The sequence below is a fragment of the Antedon bifida genome, chromosome 4 (genome assembly GCF_963402885.1).
Source record: "Antedon bifida chromosome 4, ecAntBifi1.1, whole genome shotgun sequence".
Taxonomy (NCBI): domain Eukaryota; kingdom Metazoa; phylum Echinodermata; class Crinoidea; order Comatulida; family Antedonidae; genus Antedon; species Antedon bifida.
In genome coordinates, this window is record NC_136229.1 from 1,707,286 (window position 1) to 1,724,927 (window position 17,642).

At 35.9% G+C, this 17,642-nt stretch overlaps 4 protein-coding genes across 8 annotated transcripts in view; 2 read left to right on the plus strand and 2 right to left on the minus strand.

Moving 5' to 3' along the window:
- The window catches only part of LOC144841196 (protein nucleotidyltransferase YdiU-like), a 115,754-nt gene extending 109,563 nt beyond the window's left edge, over positions 1-6,191 (plus strand). The window contains exon 11 of the mRNA XM_078697442.1: positions 6,127-6,191. The gene's annotated coding sequence lies outside the window, so the exon portion shown is untranslated. The remainder of the gene's footprint in view (positions 1-6,126) is intronic.
- Positions 103-4,049, minus strand: LOC144840850 (uncharacterized). 2 transcript variants are annotated; one of them, XM_078696896.1, is made up of 8 exons: positions 3,961-4,049; positions 3,349-3,667; positions 3,015-3,092; positions 2,385-2,539; positions 2,004-2,063; positions 1,483-1,671; positions 918-1,031; positions 103-233 (listed from the first exon to the last, which is right to left on the minus strand). In XM_078696896.1, exons 1-8 carry the CDS (start codon positions 3,973-3,975, stop codon positions 138-140), a joined length of 1,026 nt encoding a protein of 341 aa, XP_078553022.1. In that variant the 5' UTR covers positions 3,976-4,049; the 3' UTR covers positions 103-137. The 2 variants fall into 2 exon arrangements, with proteins under 2 accessions (XP_078553022.1, XP_078553023.1); XM_078696897.1 differs by lacking the exon at positions 3,015-3,092 and having other exon boundaries at positions 3,334-3,667.
- Positions 5,026-8,708, minus strand: LOC144841213 (uncharacterized). Of its 3 annotated transcripts, none has more exons than XM_078697468.1 (5): positions 8,578-8,708; positions 7,749-7,977; positions 7,497-7,562; positions 7,086-7,212; positions 5,026-6,413 (listed from the first exon to the last, which is right to left on the minus strand). In XM_078697468.1, the coding sequence occupies exons 2-5, from the start codon at positions 7,960-7,962 to the stop codon at positions 6,230-6,232; spliced, it is 591 nt and encodes a 196-aa protein (XP_078553594.1). In that variant the 5' UTR covers positions 7,963-7,977; positions 8,578-8,708; the 3' UTR covers positions 5,026-6,229. The 3 variants fall into 3 exon arrangements, with proteins under 3 accessions (XP_078553594.1, XP_078553593.1, XP_078553592.1); XM_078697467.1 differs by lacking the exon at positions 8,578-8,708 and adding an exon at positions 8,381-8,487; XM_078697466.1 differs by lacking the exon at positions 8,578-8,708 and adding an exon at positions 8,361-8,487.
- LOC144841199 (uncharacterized) lies at positions 8,647-11,840 on the plus strand. Of its 2 annotated transcripts, none has more exons than XM_078697445.1 (2): positions 8,647-8,832; positions 9,828-11,840. In XM_078697445.1, exons 1-2 carry the CDS (start codon positions 8,647-8,649, stop codon positions 11,046-11,048), a joined length of 1,407 nt encoding a protein of 468 aa, XP_078553571.1. In that variant the 3' UTR covers positions 11,049-11,840. The 2 variants fall into 2 exon arrangements, with proteins under 2 accessions (XP_078553571.1, XP_078553572.1); XM_078697446.1 differs by lacking the exon at positions 8,647-8,832 and adding an exon at positions 9,162-9,659.
- The last annotated feature ends 5,802 nt before the right edge of the window (positions 11,841-17,642 follow it).

Here is a 17,642-nt window from a genome sequence, read left to right on the forward strand (position 1 = left end):
AGTTCCCATTTAAAATGGAAAGCTGGTGAGTTAAAGGCAGTAATTTCTGCCATTATCCATCTCGCCTTCCTACCCCACCCAGACCCACCCCATTCAGGCCAACCACACCCTGGCCAGTACTAATACTACTACCACTACTAATAAATGAATGCTGGTTTTTCTATGGCGTCGCTTTTTAAATCGAAATCATTTTTCTTATCATCAATAGCATGATTTTCATCTTTCTTCTCATTCTGGGAAGTAAAACGAAAGTATGGTCTTATAAACGACGAACGAGAACAACATGTCTTAGATCTGTATACGCTATCAAACTTGTGTGACAAAAAAGATGATGTGACCAAATATGGTAGTGAAATCCCCAAATATGGTAATGATATGATATCATCATGTTCATATGGGCACATCACATTTGTTTGTCACATAAAGTTTGATAGTGTAGACAGAGCTTAAAATACACAATGTAATATCTCATTAATACGTACGTTCTAATATCGCCATGTCGGCAAGTATCTTCAATTTTAAATTAACCGGGGATTAGTCTTAGGCATGCCCTTACCTTTGGTATTAAACAATACCGCAATGCCACCTTCTTCGCCGTCACAATCAATGCAATAATACTGTTACTATACTGTTTAAAGCTTGGTTCCCATTAGGACGCAACGCAAGGACGTAACGCAACGCACAGTGATTTATGACCAATCACAAGCGATGGATTAATCGAACAGTCGCGTATGATTGGTCAACTCGTTTGCGTTGCGTCTATGTTCTTTCGTTGCGTCCTAGTGGGAACCAAGCAAAGGCATTGTGTTTGTCAAGTTGCGTATAGTTTTAATTAACATATTGTGACAGGTGGCCGATATTTTACTTTTGGAGAAACGTCTTATTGCTTCATACGATCAGAGATGTATATTACTTACTGTGGATTTTGTTGGCCACAAACTACAAGTAGCAACTGCCATTATAATTACGAATACCATCTCTACAAAAGCTATGAAGAAAATTAGAATTTCTAGTGCCAAACGTTCAGATTTCTGAAATGAACAATTATAAAAATACTAATAAAAACATAATATTATAAATACACATTAATGTTGCAGCCACCGTCATTGCCATCATCATTAAGACTCATTTACCACGCCATCTGTTCTGCGCGTACGCGCGTTCGTGCGTTAAATTACTGATGAATTGATATAGGTGGTCTGCTTTTGTACGCGAGCGTCGATCTTCGACAACTCGAACACCGGATAAGTACTATGTCATAAAATGACGTATTGCCGTCCGCTTTCTCTACTCTAAGTAGTCTCTCGTTTAAGCTCTGTCTACAATATCAAACTAGTTTGACAACAAATATAGTAGTATAGCGATACCAAAAAAAATGGTAGTGATATGACATCATCATGTCCATATAATTATGGACATTTTTTTTGTCACATAAAGTTTGATAGTGTAGACAGAGCTTTAAAATAACCTATAAAAACTTACTGAAAACCCATCTGCATTACTATCTGCTATCTGTTGACCGTATAGTTGATATCGAATCAATTGCTCAGCGGTCCCACTGTTATTTTCACCGTCGAAAAAGGTTTCCATACTCATAGAAAATGCCGCAATCGACATCAATTGAATCGAAGCAAACGTTGATAAGATGGACATTACTAGGTAGCTCACAACCTATGGAACGACGATAAGAAGGACATTACTAGGTAGCTCACAACCTATGGAACGCCGACAACATTAACCATTTTTCGCGTCACAGGATTGGAAATATTACAAGCAAATTCGCCTAGCGGAAAATAGGCTTATAGTAAGTAACATAAATATATAAGAAACCATCTTTGGATACCTATCATGATATCACACAGTTTGATTCGTTTAGCGTCATATTATGACGCGTATACGAATGATGATCGCGGATGTTGACGCATAGATGCCCGCACCAACGTGCTTTCGTGTCGCGCGTCACTCACCGTATAAATTGGTAAGAGTAAATTATTAAACCTTACCAATCCATCTTTTGGAAATCTCCACGTGACAACTCCAATCAATCCAGTTACTACATAAAACTGGAAAATAAAATGTTATTCATGCTAATCATTAAGTGAATTTCTTTCCAATGCTTTTTTCCCACTAGGATCGTACGCAACGCAATCGAGTTGCAATGACAAGCGACAGTTCGAATAATCCATCGCTTGTGATTGGTCAACTCACTTACGTACGTTGCGCTTATGTCATTGTGTTGCGTCCTAGTGGGAACCAAGCTGAACCCTTCCCCTATATCCTAGCCTATGCTACGGTGTTATCTAATATATTATCTTATTATTTTAATTTCATGAATTGCGACATTCGTCCTATAAAACAATGTTTAATACAAAAAGTATACGTACAAGAAATCCGGTCCAGATCGGATCACCAATGTGGTAAGCGGGAATTTTGATGACGATTGCCGCAATTCCGAGACTGATGCATATTACACCGAATATCAGTTGCATTATGGATGCGTTTAAAATGACGCACACTAGACTAATTCCGCCATCTTCAGCTGAAACAATCGTAAACTAAGTCATTATAATATGAGACGATAATGATGATGACTATGATGACGGTGGTCTGTATGATGTTGTGTGAATTACATGGATACAAACAAGTATCATATACATTATTACAGCTCACTAATATTAATCATCAGCCGCGCTAAGATTGCTTGAAATGCTTGATCATCAGATTAACAAAAAAACAACAAAATAACATTTTTCTTTTTTAAAATAAGAAATTATTGGAATGGAAGCATTCGGAATGATACAAAAAATGTGGAAAATGGGAATGGATGGGTGGGGTAGTAAAGCGTAGATATGATGAAAGGTGAAATAAATACCACTGAGAGTGCAGGTGCGATTAGGATGAACTTTTCAGTAAAAAAATAGGAGTGGGAAAAAGGTGGGGACGCTTGGAGGGGGGGGGGGGGGGGTGGTGGTGAGCGGTAGGAATAACCTATAACGGAAAACCACCAAGCCTACCTTTCAGGAAGTTTAATATTTTATCCGGTAGAATATTGGGCATTACGTATTCCGTTTGTTTAATTTCTGAGAAAAATGGTTAATATGTTAATGAAAGGGACATTCTTTTACAATTATGTTCCTTGATATAGTGAATATTTCATCCTGTAAAACTCTGTATACACTATCAAACTTTATATGACAACAAATGTAATGTGCCCATATAATATGGACAGGATGATGTCATATCAGAACAGAATTGGTTCTCCAACTTAAATCAGAACCCTGTATTCTAAAAGTTTATGTCACGTCTATTTAAAATTGAGAACACAAAACATACCTGAATCATCAATAGCGGTTTCATCTTGTGCCATTGTGTTGTTATCATCGGGCATGGCCACCCCATACTGCCCGTCCCCTCCCCCGTTAGGCACAGGGCTGTTGACCCTTGACCCGTCAGGACTTAACACATCGTCTGACGTCGTTACGTCATCATTTTTCGATGCATCTCCCTCTTCCTTCTTATCATCCTCACTTGAAAACTTTGCGATTATTTCTCTAAAGAGCTGTATAACTTTGTACTCTTCGTCCTCTTCTTTGGTTCGGTCAGTGACCCCTTTCAATGACGTATTATCCGGTTTATCCTCTTTATCAGTCGTTTCCGAGTCCATTTTCTGAACAAATAAAATAAAAAAAGAAATCCGACTCGTTTATTTTCGTAACAGAACCATTCAAGATGTGATGTATTGTCCCTCCCCCCACCCCCCACCAAAACAAAATATCTTCAAATCATCTGTGGCGGCAAATATGGCCAATCCCCTTAACCGCACCGGCGTTTAGCTCCGACAAAAAGCTGGTTACGTGACGCCCCTTTGATACGCATTTGATTCAAGTTTCATGCAAACTAATTTAAAATGCGAACGATAGAATATTTATTAAATAATATCAAACTGATAACAAAACTTACCGGAAATAAGGTCATTATCAATCCAACTCACAAGCACCAACTACCATGTTTAGTTACTTAACCGCTTGGATCTAAGCATTCCGATACTGGAACCCAAATACGAAAAAAAATGACAATATTTTACCCTATCGATTACTATCGATTATTATTGACACATAAAAGAACCGAAGGGCGAAATGATTATAACCCAATGTAATGCAAAAAGGCATTCACGTCGATAGGTGTTAAAATCGATGTTATTTATTGTTGATATAATCTCGGTTTAGCTATTTCTAAATGATATTTAAATTGTTTGTATTTTGTCTGGATAAGCAATCGATACACAAATTGTTGATACATTAGGTGTTGGATCATAACAATATTATTACGCGCGCGTTAGAACACCAATATATCATGATGAAAATCACCACTCTGGTCACAATTGCCATCATTATCACCATCAACATAGTACCATACCATTATATTTAGCGGCGGATCCACTATACTAAAAAAAGTACCCGATCGTGATTTTTTTTTTGTACATACGTTGGGGACTTGAACTACATCCTAAATATACCTTCAATAACCAACCCCTTAATAATCTCAATAAGTCAAAAGAAGTTGCTCATGAGATTCAGGACAAGCAAAATCCATTCGACTACCTAAGCGGCTCGATGACTTTTCATGAGTGTTCCCCAACTTATGTACGAAGAAATATCACGGCCCAGTACGGTTTTATTTTCGTTCTTGTACGCTCAATTTTACACTTTATAAATATAGTAATAAAGCGTATCAAGCAGTTTAAGAAGTAAGAGAGAAATGTATTCTAATGTACACAGTACTTCATTATTTGATAGACCGTATTGCTATGTATGAACAGTAATACCCAGGCATATTACTTATGTCTTTCCTGGTATAACTGTAGGAGCATACATAATTCTGGTTAAAATAACCTGATGAATTTTACCAGGAAAATTGGTTAAAATAACCAGGAAAATTTACCATATTCTGGTTATTATACCAGGATTTCCTGGTGAAATTTACCAGAATTATGTAGGTGTGGTTGGGACCAGGCAATTAAACCAGTTCTTGGTGAAATTTCACCAGGATTATTGTTAGAGTGTATACTCATGTCGAATGAATAAACAATGCTTAAAGTGAATAAATGAGGTGTTCAGTAACAATTGTATGAAGAACGAGTTCAAAGTTTGGTTTAATTATAATAATCAATGAAGGTTGAGGAATATAAAATGGAATTTCAGAACCACAAACTCTTCCTAATTATAAACATCAATTAATAAATATTGTGTCAGACATTACCATACATTATGATTATATTATGTGTATGTAACGACCTTCCTGCAGTTACCGACTCACCCTAAAGCTCTGTCTACACTATCAAACTAGTATGATAAAAAAAAGTGTGATGTGCCCAAACATGGTAGTGATATGACATCATCATGTCTATATATGGGGCACATCACATTTTTGTTGTCACATAGAGTTTGATGTGTAGACAGAGCTTGAGAGATAAAATGGATGAGAAGTGTCCCCTGATAGTGTACCTGGCCGCGAAAGTTTTATTCCTTGACGTCTGAGGTAGAAATCATGAATAATTCATGAGATAAATTATCGAAAATTAGGACATCATAGAGGGCGCTATAATAAGCACGAAAAAGATTTTTAATATGAGAGATTATTTAGAGGGTTAAGTTAAGTATACAGTATTTTATTTATAAGTATAATATATTTAAGAAGTAGGTCGGCTATTTAGGAAATATATCTCATGCAATAATCATGATTTCTGCCTGAGATGTCGTGGAATAAAGATTTCGCATTTTTAAGGGCAACGCAACACAGAAATGGGGCCAAATATTTTAGGCTAAACTTTCCACTGCTGAGTAAAGAACCCTGTTATATTAATGTTTACATACTTTAAAGAGAAATAGTATATACTCATATTGTTTGTACAAAACCAAATACACAGAAATGATAAAATCCTAAACATCAAGCATTTTTGAATGCAACAAAAAAAAAACACCTGTGTACACTATCAAACTAGTTTGACAAAAAAGTGTGATGTGCCTAAATATGGTAGTGATATGCCCAAATATGGTAGTGATATGATATCATCATATCCATATATGGGCACATCACATTTTTGTTGTCACATAAAGTTAGATAGAGCTTTATGTGAAGATACATCTACCAGACTGTCTCAATATATTTTGATTTCAAAATCATCAATTATACACCATTGTTCATTAGTAAATACTGTAAAAGCCAGATTTCAAGTTGACGCAAAGAGATATTTCATTGCTTTATATACTAGATATACAGCACCAGTTATGTAGAGGTATTTTTCCCGTTGGCGGCGCTGGTCGTTTTCACATTCTAACTGCGATAACCTGTGCGACAGAAGTAGTATGTGTTGATGTAGTTGGCTTGTATCAATACTTGATTCTTCAACAGCGCTGTAATTAGATTCAATAAACATTAATAATACTAATGATGATATTTATTTATTTTCTTTCAACCACATCCAACAGCGAAAAATCGCCAATTATAGGATGCCTTAAAAATATTTAAATATAAACATATACATAAAAATTAATAATATAAATATTCACCAATCACTCTTAAATAATATGTATTTCACTTAAGTCAGTATAATATTTAAGGATTCCTTAAGTTGTATTAACTTAGACAAGATAAGTTTTGTCTTTGTTTCCCTGCTTGGTCACTCGGCCACAGTACTTCCAAGGTAACATACATGGTATTTTAGTGGTCTAAAAAATGAATATTTTCCCTCATTTTGTATCTGTAATGTGAGGTTTACTTATTGTTTAGGGGTTTTAACTGAGGAAGAACTTGTTTGATAAATAAAACCTTATTGATAAATGTCAGCCCTGATCTTTTACTGAACACTGTACAGTAAGTCCTGAATACATAGACAAAGGAACACTAAAGCTCTGTCTACACTATCAAACTTTATGTGCCAAAAAAACGTGATGTTCACATATATAGACATGATGTTATATCACTACCATATTTGAGCATATCACCACCATATTTGGGAGCATCACACTTTTTTGTCAAACTAGTTTGATAGTGCAGACAGAACAGATTATAATAATGCCACTCACGGTATTAGTCTACTCTGATTTTCACCCGAAGGTTTTGATTTGGTGGCAGTTTCACCAGCTGTTGGAAAGTTGAATTCATCTAACGTTAGCGTCCGAGGTGGAGTGGTCAAACCGACAACAGTGTGCACTACAGAAACATGAAAATGACAATAAACAAAATCAGCAGAAACAGCTCACACATTTTGTAATAGAATATTATTTCATGGAATAATATAATGCTTGAATTACGAATAGTATACAAGTACAGTAAACCCTTTCCAATATTGGCTGGCCTGATACTGGTATTCTGAAATTCTGTGTTTTTGGACGACCTCATGAAAATTCAGGATTTGGACTGTTTTTCCCGGTTTTTAGAGATTCCGGTATTGGTTGAGTAGACTGTATTGCTTTTTTAAACTATAACCTTTTTACCTGGATTCGGTGTGTCAAAGTCTAATAACTGCGGAGGGCGCTTCAAACCTACGTGTTCATCTGAACCTGAAAATGGAATAAAGAAATTAGGAAATTGGTATTTGTTGCAGCCAGACATAAGATCAAAGGACTGTTACGACTTCCTATCTTGGCAGGGTGAGCTCCGAGTCCTGTTGTTAGATTGCCTTGGTAAAACTATCATCATGACATGGGCTACATACTGTACATGGCCTAGAGTACCACCATTCTTACCAGCTATAATGATCCTATCAGGTACCTCCATCCCGCCACCTGTGTGATGATCATTGTCCATGTCGTACATATTCATTGAATCATCTCCAGCTCCCATGCTAAGCCGATCTGGTATCCTCATTTTAGTGTTGATTTCTTCACTGAAGTCAGCACTATATTGATGGTCCATGTCATCAAATGAACTTGACATGGATAAATCTAAACTCGCAGTCATTATGGAGTTTTATACCTGAAAATTAAAAGCGACTTCATTCAATCATCACAAATCATTTTCTTATTATTTAGTTAGATGGAATAGGGCCCTAGCTAGGCCTACCCTACACCATAACGTAGGAATATGAATCTGCAAAGTCCACAGCAACACCCCTACACTATTATTGGCAGTGCATAAGACTTCCGCAAAGCCAGAAGTGCTACCCGGCGCGGTCTAGGCCTAGCTAGCTCCGGTAGCCTTGCCAGGATTCCAGCTAGCTAGCTAGGCCTAGAGTAGAGGGCCAGGGCCAGGCCTAGCCCTAGTTTCTATCTCGTATAGTGTCACGTACAGTTATTTATTCTAACCTCTGTTTTAATTATTAGACAAATAGATTCCTATTAACGAAATATTAAACTTACAAAAAGAAAATTATTATTACTGTAATTAATAATTAATCATAAAAAAATACGAAACGCCAGAAAACTTAATCTTTCAAATATTGAGAGGGCGACAAACAGAAAATATTATTGTTCGCACAGTTTTTTTTCGTCTAACTTGGTAATCGCACACGTGCTATATTTTATACGCTCGACATAAACATCCGCTCGAGTTTAATCCAGTGGATTCTCGAATTACCACAAACAGCTGGGAGTCCCACGAAGTTTCTTGAATGTTCTCAACTTCAGAGGCTAAAAGGTATAAAAAATGAGTGATGATGAATCGGTTTATCAAAATCTTCGTGAAGCAAAGCTACACAGACCAGTATCTGTACGAGATCCACTACCTTCCGGTTGGGAAATGCTAATTGATCAGAAAACGAACTGCCCATTTTTTGTTGATCACAACTCGCAAACAACATCGTGGGAAGACCCTCGATCACATTCAGACAAGGTAAGGTTGTCACGTTTTTTCTCCTTTTGTTTTAGTTTCATACGCTAGCTAATATAGGCCTAGGATTTAATTGAGGCCTAGGCCTCAATCGCTATTGATAAAATAAAAAATATTGTGATTTATCTGTCTACTACTATAGTACTAGCCTAGTAGTAGTAAGTAAAAGAAAAAAAAAATAAAATAAAACATGTTATTTATAATATTAAATAAATTAATAGTAATAATAATAATAATGATATTAATATTATCGAATACAAAAGCTCCATACTCATTCATAGCCTAAACCATATTCACCATGGCCCGGGTGTAGGAGGTATGAAAATGCTGAATTTTTGTTTGATCCATGCCCACACAATAATACAATATTATAGAATTAACAAACAACACAAAGTGCTATTGTTCAAAGTATTTGAATTGCTATCTGTATGACCGTAAAGGTTTATGATTTGATGAATAGCATATACTAGTTCAAGGCCAAACAAGAATGATGTCAATAAATAATACCAAAATCTACCCTAAACTCATTTCAAAGACCATTTATAACATTTTCTAAAGTGTTTGGAATTTTGGAATAAAACAAACATTGGGTAGTACTGTATGTAACTTTATGGTTCAAGAAAGTGCAGTGGTAACACCCACTTTTCTCCTCAACCAATCAGTAAACAGCAACTATTAAACTTATTCGGGCATGACAAACTTATATAAAAGTGTGGTTAGAACTTTCCAATCAGTTGCTTAACTAGTTAGTGAACCTTATATTCATCATGACTGCATTGTTGAATAGACCTTTGATGGTTGGCGAAATAGATCGGTTAAAACCTATGCCTGTGAGTATTAAGTGTATTATTAAAATTAGAGTTACTGGTTTACTTAGCCCTAGGCCCTATCTATAGAGTATAATAGACCTACAGTATTAGGTATGCCCTACCTAGTACTAATGTTAGTTTTAATATTTATTAGTTGTCTCTTTAAATATCAAAATATTTTTTTTTCAGACAATGCTCAGTGATAAAAATGACATATTTGAGGATATGTTTTCCGACTCTTTCCATTGGAAAAATCGACCAATAACAAGATCGAAAGAAGATAGGAACACGACGAATAATCCGCTTGTTCACAGAAGACAAGCTAACGCAAAATCTCCAAATGCGATTTATAGCAATGAAACGCCAGCGCCACTCCGCGTGGAAAGCCCTGAATTACGTAGGCGTGGTATGGTGTTGGATGACGTTAGATTCAGTATGCCTTTCAAACCAAACGGAAACTATAAAAGTCATCATGGACATACCCAACATGAAAGGGGAATGCGCAGTAAGGATAGAAAAATACCCGAATGTGATATTTTTTCAAATAACGTTCTTCAAGATAGAAACTGGAAAAAAATGAACCCAAAATCCAAACAAAGAAACGGTGGAGATGACCAATCTCAAGTCTATTCAAATGCTCAATTTCACGAACGTAAAAACAGTACTATTTTTCCCGAAGTTGAAGACGATTATAAACAACAAAGAAATGGTTTTGATAAAACGGAAGGAATAGTATCGCCGCCATTGTCAAGGAAATTACGCAGTGGAGCTCTGCATATCCCAAAACGCCCTCCAGTCGATTCCAATTATTTGTTTGCAAATGGACATTCTTCGTCACCAAAGAACGACAAACAATCGACACCAGAGCCCATGTCACCGGTGTCACCTATGTCACCAATGTCAAACAAAAGACGATCCTTTCTCTCGTCAGCTCACATACCTCCAAGTGCCCAAAGTATACCTTTAGATATTCGGAGGGCAAAATCTCCAAAAAGTAAAACATTTTTGTCAACTGCAGACATACCAAGAAATAGTACAAAAACTACTACAGAGCCTTCCAGCCCGAATTCAAAAGGTTCAAATTCACCAAGACGAACGAAAAATAGTTCTGCTGAAAACAGCCAATCAAATACTAGCGATTCAGGATCTGATAAGACGAAGGATATAGATCCCGTACTTGTTAGTATCAGCAAAATTCAAGCGGACGCTGACAACCTCGGTAAACTAGTTGTTGGTTTCAGCGGAAGTAAATCTGATAAGGAATATCTTAGGTTGGAAGAAATGCTGATGCGAAATCTTCTGGAACTTGACAAAATAGAGACAAACGGTAAAATGGACATTAGGACCGCCCGTAAAAAAGCGGTTCACACGGTGCAAAAATATCTTGAACTTCTAGAGAGTGTCAAGTAGTCCAAATTGTTGTTTGTATTATCATGTAACATCCTATATATTAAGTCAACTTGTTTTATAGCATAGTCCAACATTACAGGGTAACGCATTCTTTCAGATGAAGTTGTGTGAAATAGTAAAATATTATACAGATTAAAATAAATATATTTATTTATTTTTGACTATAAATAAATTATAAATGTAAATACAGTATAATTAATTTATTAATATATTATGTATAATTATTTAAAATACACTTATTGCCAATATTTATTGGCTGAGATTAATATATAACTTTATATAAACATAAAATATATCACTGGTGCATTAAATATTGTGTGTTGATTAAAAGTGTATTCACTCACCTTGTGCAAAATGACTATTGGTACTATAGAATATATAAGCAACTTGACTATTGGTACTGTAGAATTTAAGCAACTTGACTATTTGTACTGTAGAAAATAAACAGCTTTATTATTATACTTAACAGCTTGACTATTGGTACGATAGAATAAGCAACTTGACTATTTGTACTGTAGAAATAAATAGCTTTTATTAATATTGTACTTAAAGCAACTTGACTATTGGTACTTATAGAATAATAAGCAACTTGACTATTTGTACTGTAGAAATAAGCAGCTTTTATTAATATTGTACTTAACAACTTGACTATTGGTACTTATAGAATAATAAGCAACTTGACTATTTGTACTGTAGAAATAAACAGCTTTATTATTGTACATAAAGCAACTTGACTATTGGTACTATAGAATAAAATGACAGTAAATAATTTGTCTATAAATGTTCATAGTATCAGATGTTGTTTATGTTTCTTTTATAACCTGTCTGCGGCTGCAGAATCATGTTGTGAAAACTCTCTGTAAAATGATTACAGAAAAAAATGTCTTATTGCATTTCTTTAGTGATTGATACAATACAAGTAAACTATTGAAGAAAAATATTTCTGTTTAGTTTTAAGGAAGAATGACTCATATTTCTGTTGAAAACAAACTTTATAATCTATATATAATATGGCTTAGTCACACGTCATCGCGTAATACAACATCATCTGTCGCGTTCGGCGCACATACCCATGGGATGACTTATTGGCATGCGTAAAACCTATTTCCTAAATGACTTTAGGAACAAAGATTCGCAAACAAATTAATTAGTGTTGTTTAAAAGGAAGGAAATAAAAAATCAACAACCGTCTGTGCGTCTATTCACAGCAAACGTGTCCATGCTCGATTTTACTTTCATGCCATATTTAGAAGCATTGCAAGGATGATATGCGCGTCCAAATTGTGATAATAATGGTACAGCTTTTGTTCGCGCGCGTGTTAACTTTTTTGATAGGGCCTACGTCGTTACTGACAATGTACAGTATTCAAATAGGTTAATTTAATTCGATATTTATCAATATTAATTGCCACTATACCACAACTGCGGTGAACAATCATCATAGGAATGAATATGATAGAGGTAATTACTTCAGTTTGATTAACGAGATATGGTGACTTCTCAAAATGACAACATTTGATTAACGTCCAATTGATGAGGAGGAAGCCAATTGCGTTTACTGTAAATAATACTATGGGAAAAACAAATAAGAGCGACCTATACTAGCATATGGCGGCTGAATCAAACAAATTTTGACACACGCATTTAAATGTTGATAAACAATGGTACGACTTTTACACGCGCGCGTCTACATGTTATTCTTTTACGCGCTCGCGTCTACATTTTGTTCTTTTACACGCGTGCGTCTACATTTTGTTCTTTTACATGCGCGCGTTTACATTTTGTTCTTTTACGCGCGCTTAAACACAGTGTCACAGCTTTAATATCATGAACTAATATCATTACACATTCTTATGGTGTGCATGCTAAGCTTCACGCTTGTCAAGAAATAAATGCGAGCTGTTGCAAACTATATTGAGATACCTGACAAACCTAATATGGGCTTCCTGTCTCTGAGGTATGAATGATTCACGGTCGTCGAGTTGTAAACTTGAATACCTCGCCTGAAGGTATGACGGATGTAAACATACCATATTGCGTTTATTAAACTACAACGTGTAGAGAGGAGGAAATTGAAATGATTTGGTGTCAGTTGCATTTAGGCACATGTATCAATTATATTTATGTTATGGCGTGCGTGTTTATGCGCGCGCAACCACAACACGTTGCAGGTATCCATCCGGCCATATAATCTATTATAAATTGTCTTCAATGCTGCGCCATCTAAATCAATTGCCACTGGTTAGTGTAGGCCCTATTAGTGGGAACCGACTATACAAATAAGATCAATTGCTACTGGTAGTGTAGGCCCCTAGTAGTGGGGACCGACTATACACATAAGATCAATTGCCACTGGTTAGTGTAGGCCCCTAGTAGTGGGAACCGACTATACAAATAAGATCAATTGCTACTGGTAGTGTAGGCCCCTAGTAGTGGGGACCGACTATACACATAAGATCAATTGCCATTGGTTAGTGTAGGCCCCTAGTAGTGTGGGGACCGACTATAGGCCTACAAATAAGATCAAGTGCTAGGGTTGGTGTAATCTCCTAGTGTTGGGACCGACTATACACATAAGATCAATTTCTAGGGTTGGTGTAGGCCCCTAGTGGTGGTGGGGACCGACTATACAAATAGGGAAAAACGTGCCATTAATTTCAAGACGCGACTTTGAAGAATAACGAGTGTGAATCAATAACTGGTGTGACGTCACTCTAGGTTCCCCGTCAAGCACCCCTTGTCATTGTATTGATCTTGTATAAACTCTTGACAATGTATTCGTATGTAAACAACGAAACTAGCAGGAATCCTTAGTGATCTTGAATGACTTTAATCACGCGAAATCAAATATAATAGTTTTATTTATTTTTATAAATAAGTTTTGGCGCCAAAAGGGGCGTGTGATGACCGTCTGGTAAGTGTTGAAAACAATCTCAAGGTTAAGATAGATGGAAATTGACACATAATAGCAAGTAAAAAACAGCTAAATTAAAGTTTCGTTTTAACTTTACGGAGCAAGTGATTCTTATTTAAGTGATGTTACGGTTAATTAACCCGATTCGATCAGGACGCCCACATTGCGCACGTACACACTGTGGTCCAAATCATGCGATAACATTGTCACAGGAAGCTGTTCAAGATTGTGTTTAAACATAAATAACGAAAATGTATGCAAATAAAGTATGTATGAAAATACATTCATCTCTCTACATTCAAGAAGCGTTTTGTGCAGCGTATTTGCTTATATGCGCTTTATAAAGCTTGGTTCCCACTAGCGATGCAACGTAACGCAATCTACGCAACATTAGCAAATGCCCTTCTAATAATTGTGTTTTCCCCCGCCTGCGTGAAGTCAAACCTGCGATGTTTGCAGCACTGTTGCGTCGTCGGTTCCCACAATACAACACGTTGCGTTCCAGAGTGGGAACCACGCTATTATTATTATAATTCCTCTGTATTCTTCTTGCACCACCCGTAGGGCATACGAAATTTAAGTTCAAGTTAACTGCTTCGTTGCTTCTAAATGCAAAATGAAGTTCAGCATGGAAAAAATAAATGGAGATGACACATAAGTTAACCTGATGATAATACAATAATTATTTATCATAATTGATATTTTGTTATTCAATTGGCCACGCGGTGAGCGTGAAAGTCGATCAAATTGTCCTTTTCGGTGTTCCATATGACTTCCCCTCACAGTATCGTGTTGTTTCCCCGAATTACCTGTTTGCTTGTCAACAACTGTTTGTTTTTCATTGATATATACCTAATTATTATATATTTAGGAACGTAAGGGCAATCACATCATGCGAATTAAATTTAGCCCTATTCGAAAAAAACATGCGACCTGATGACGCGCTAATTCTTAATGAGAAATGGTACTATCGTTTACATTTGAGTATCTGGAAACATCATGGTATATCTAGGTGACACGATGGAAGGGACTTTTCCCCACCCCAGAACCTCACTTTCTGTGCACCTGGGAAAGATCATACCTGGGAATATCATCAGCCGAATCGTAACAAATTGTGCAACAAAATCGATTTAACGAAAAACAAATTATTCACAACGTATACAAACATCATATGCTACACGTTTGTCCGACAAGGCATGGATTATAACACGAGAGAAAACAAAATCAATTTATGGACGATAATCAACGTATACTGTTGTACTGTAGGCATTTTGTTTTTGTAGCTTTAAGAGCCGTAATTTTGTACATTGTCAATAGACTTTCTATTGACTAGGTTTTACCAAAATAACAAAATGTTTTAAACAAACACATGATACAGACTGGCCTACACTAATATTATATTAATCATAATAATTATAATTCCTAAAAGTTAGAAGAACGTATTCAAGCACTATTTAGGTCTAAATGTTCATTTTCCTGTCAAATCATCATTGCAATTACAGACGATTAATAATTTCCTCCATCAATCTATCGAGGAATGAACCGGACGATTATAAATAATGTAGGTTAAGATAAGTAGTCCTAGGCCTATACTCGACGACTGACTCAGAGTGTGAAGAGGGAAAAGTGAGTATGCGATGAGAAGGGGGAAAGAAGAGGGGATGTGGTGCACCACAACCATTACTAATAAAAGAACATTAATGTTAGTAATAGGTTGAAGATGTTATAGAAGATGTGCCTTAAGCTCTGTCTACACTATCAAACTAGTTTGACCAAAAAAGTATGATATGCCTAACTATGGTAGTGACATGCCCAAATACGGTAGTGATAATAATAATAATAATAATAAATAACATTTATAAAGCGCAAGAGACAAAGGTTTCAAAGCGCTGTGATAGTGATGACATAATCATGTCCATATATGGGCACATCACATTTTTTTTGTCACATACAGTTTGATAGTGTAGACCATGGAGGTATAAATGCCTCCTTATGTGTAGACAGAGCTTTTTAAAAACTAGCATATAGGCCTATGTATTACGCTTTGAATAATCAGAGATATTACAGTACTATCATCTATGGTATAATTTAGAAAACAATTATCATTCTGTGTGTTTGTCAAATGATTTTTCTTAAAGTCGTAACCTTACTTATAAAGTAATTAACCTTAATTAATTTCTACTCCATTTATAGGTACACTGGATTTGGCATGCAGTTCACAGTGACCATACCATCAGAGTATTAAGTATTCCCCATGTAATGGTAATATACCAAGTCCTGTCAAGGAATTTCAAACACTCCGGATTAATTATGATATGCAAAATGATAATGATCATATCGGAATTCGGACAAGAATCCGATAATTACAACGAGATCGCACTCGAGATTACAACGATGTTAATTGGTTGAATCCGTGGTAATTGGTGTCGATTTTAAAATTAAGTTTTGTCGTCGCCTGTGACTGGTCCAACTCGCTTGCGTTGCGTCTACGTCACTGAGTTGCGTCAACGTCATTGCGGCACTAGTGGGAACCAACGTTTAAAGATATTCTGTATCTTTAATTTATTTTGTATGGAAAGCACTGATTCTAATTAGTCATCTATTCAGGATTCTAAGAAGTAAGTATTCTTCATAAACAATGACAGATTAATCACGTGACGTGATGAACAGATTATTATTAATCACGTATGATTATTATTAATTACTTATGATTTTTGGAACCAAGTATATTAGTAACGCACTTTACGGATAATAGATGCAGGACGGAACGAAATACATTAATAGAATTCCAAGAAACGAAATGTCACAAATGTATCTATTACTTATCATGTTTGATTAATGTTCGTGATTTGACGAACACCAGTCTCAAATTTATTCATTGGTTGACATGAAGCAACAGAACACCAGCCACGTGACTAGTAGTAGACTATACTTCAAGTGTCATGAACAAGTCATGTTCTACTACTGACCAGGCGGATCCAATGGGGACTCATCCGGTCCATACATTTTTTTTCAAACCACGCCTCACCCATGATTTAAAAAATCCTGGATTCGCCACTGGTTAATTATAATCATTATATTATAAGGGAATGCAGTTATCGTATGTATTATCGGTATAAATTAATTTAATTGTTTCCTTGCAAGGTTCAACTATGTTTTTGATCAGATCCTGGTCATTCTTGATCCATGGCTTATGAAGTTTATGCTTTTATTTTATCCATGATTTTAACGGCTATTGTTTTTTAGCCTTAGCTTAATGCATCCTTTAACATTGCAGTGAAGTACTATCTTATTTGATCCTATTATAGAATAGGCAATTCAGTTAAACTTAGCCTCCAAAATGACTATAGTCGATGGATAAACCTCCAACTAATGACCCGATTTGGACCACTTTAGTCATTGGTGGTATTTTACTTGTAGGCCTAACACATCGGCAAATAACTCGTGACACACATTTTTGAACCCGAGAATGAAACGATAAGTTAAACGGCAGGATGGAGTTTAGACGTAAAAAGGAAGAAGAACGTGGCTGTGTTTCCAGGTGACACAGGGCGCGTGGTTCCTAGGGACCAACTTCTAATCAAAAGGGTGAATAGACATTTCAATATTAGGTCATTATTTAATCGTGTAGACTAAAAAAACGACAGAAAATGATAAACCATACAAAGTCTAAATTAAGA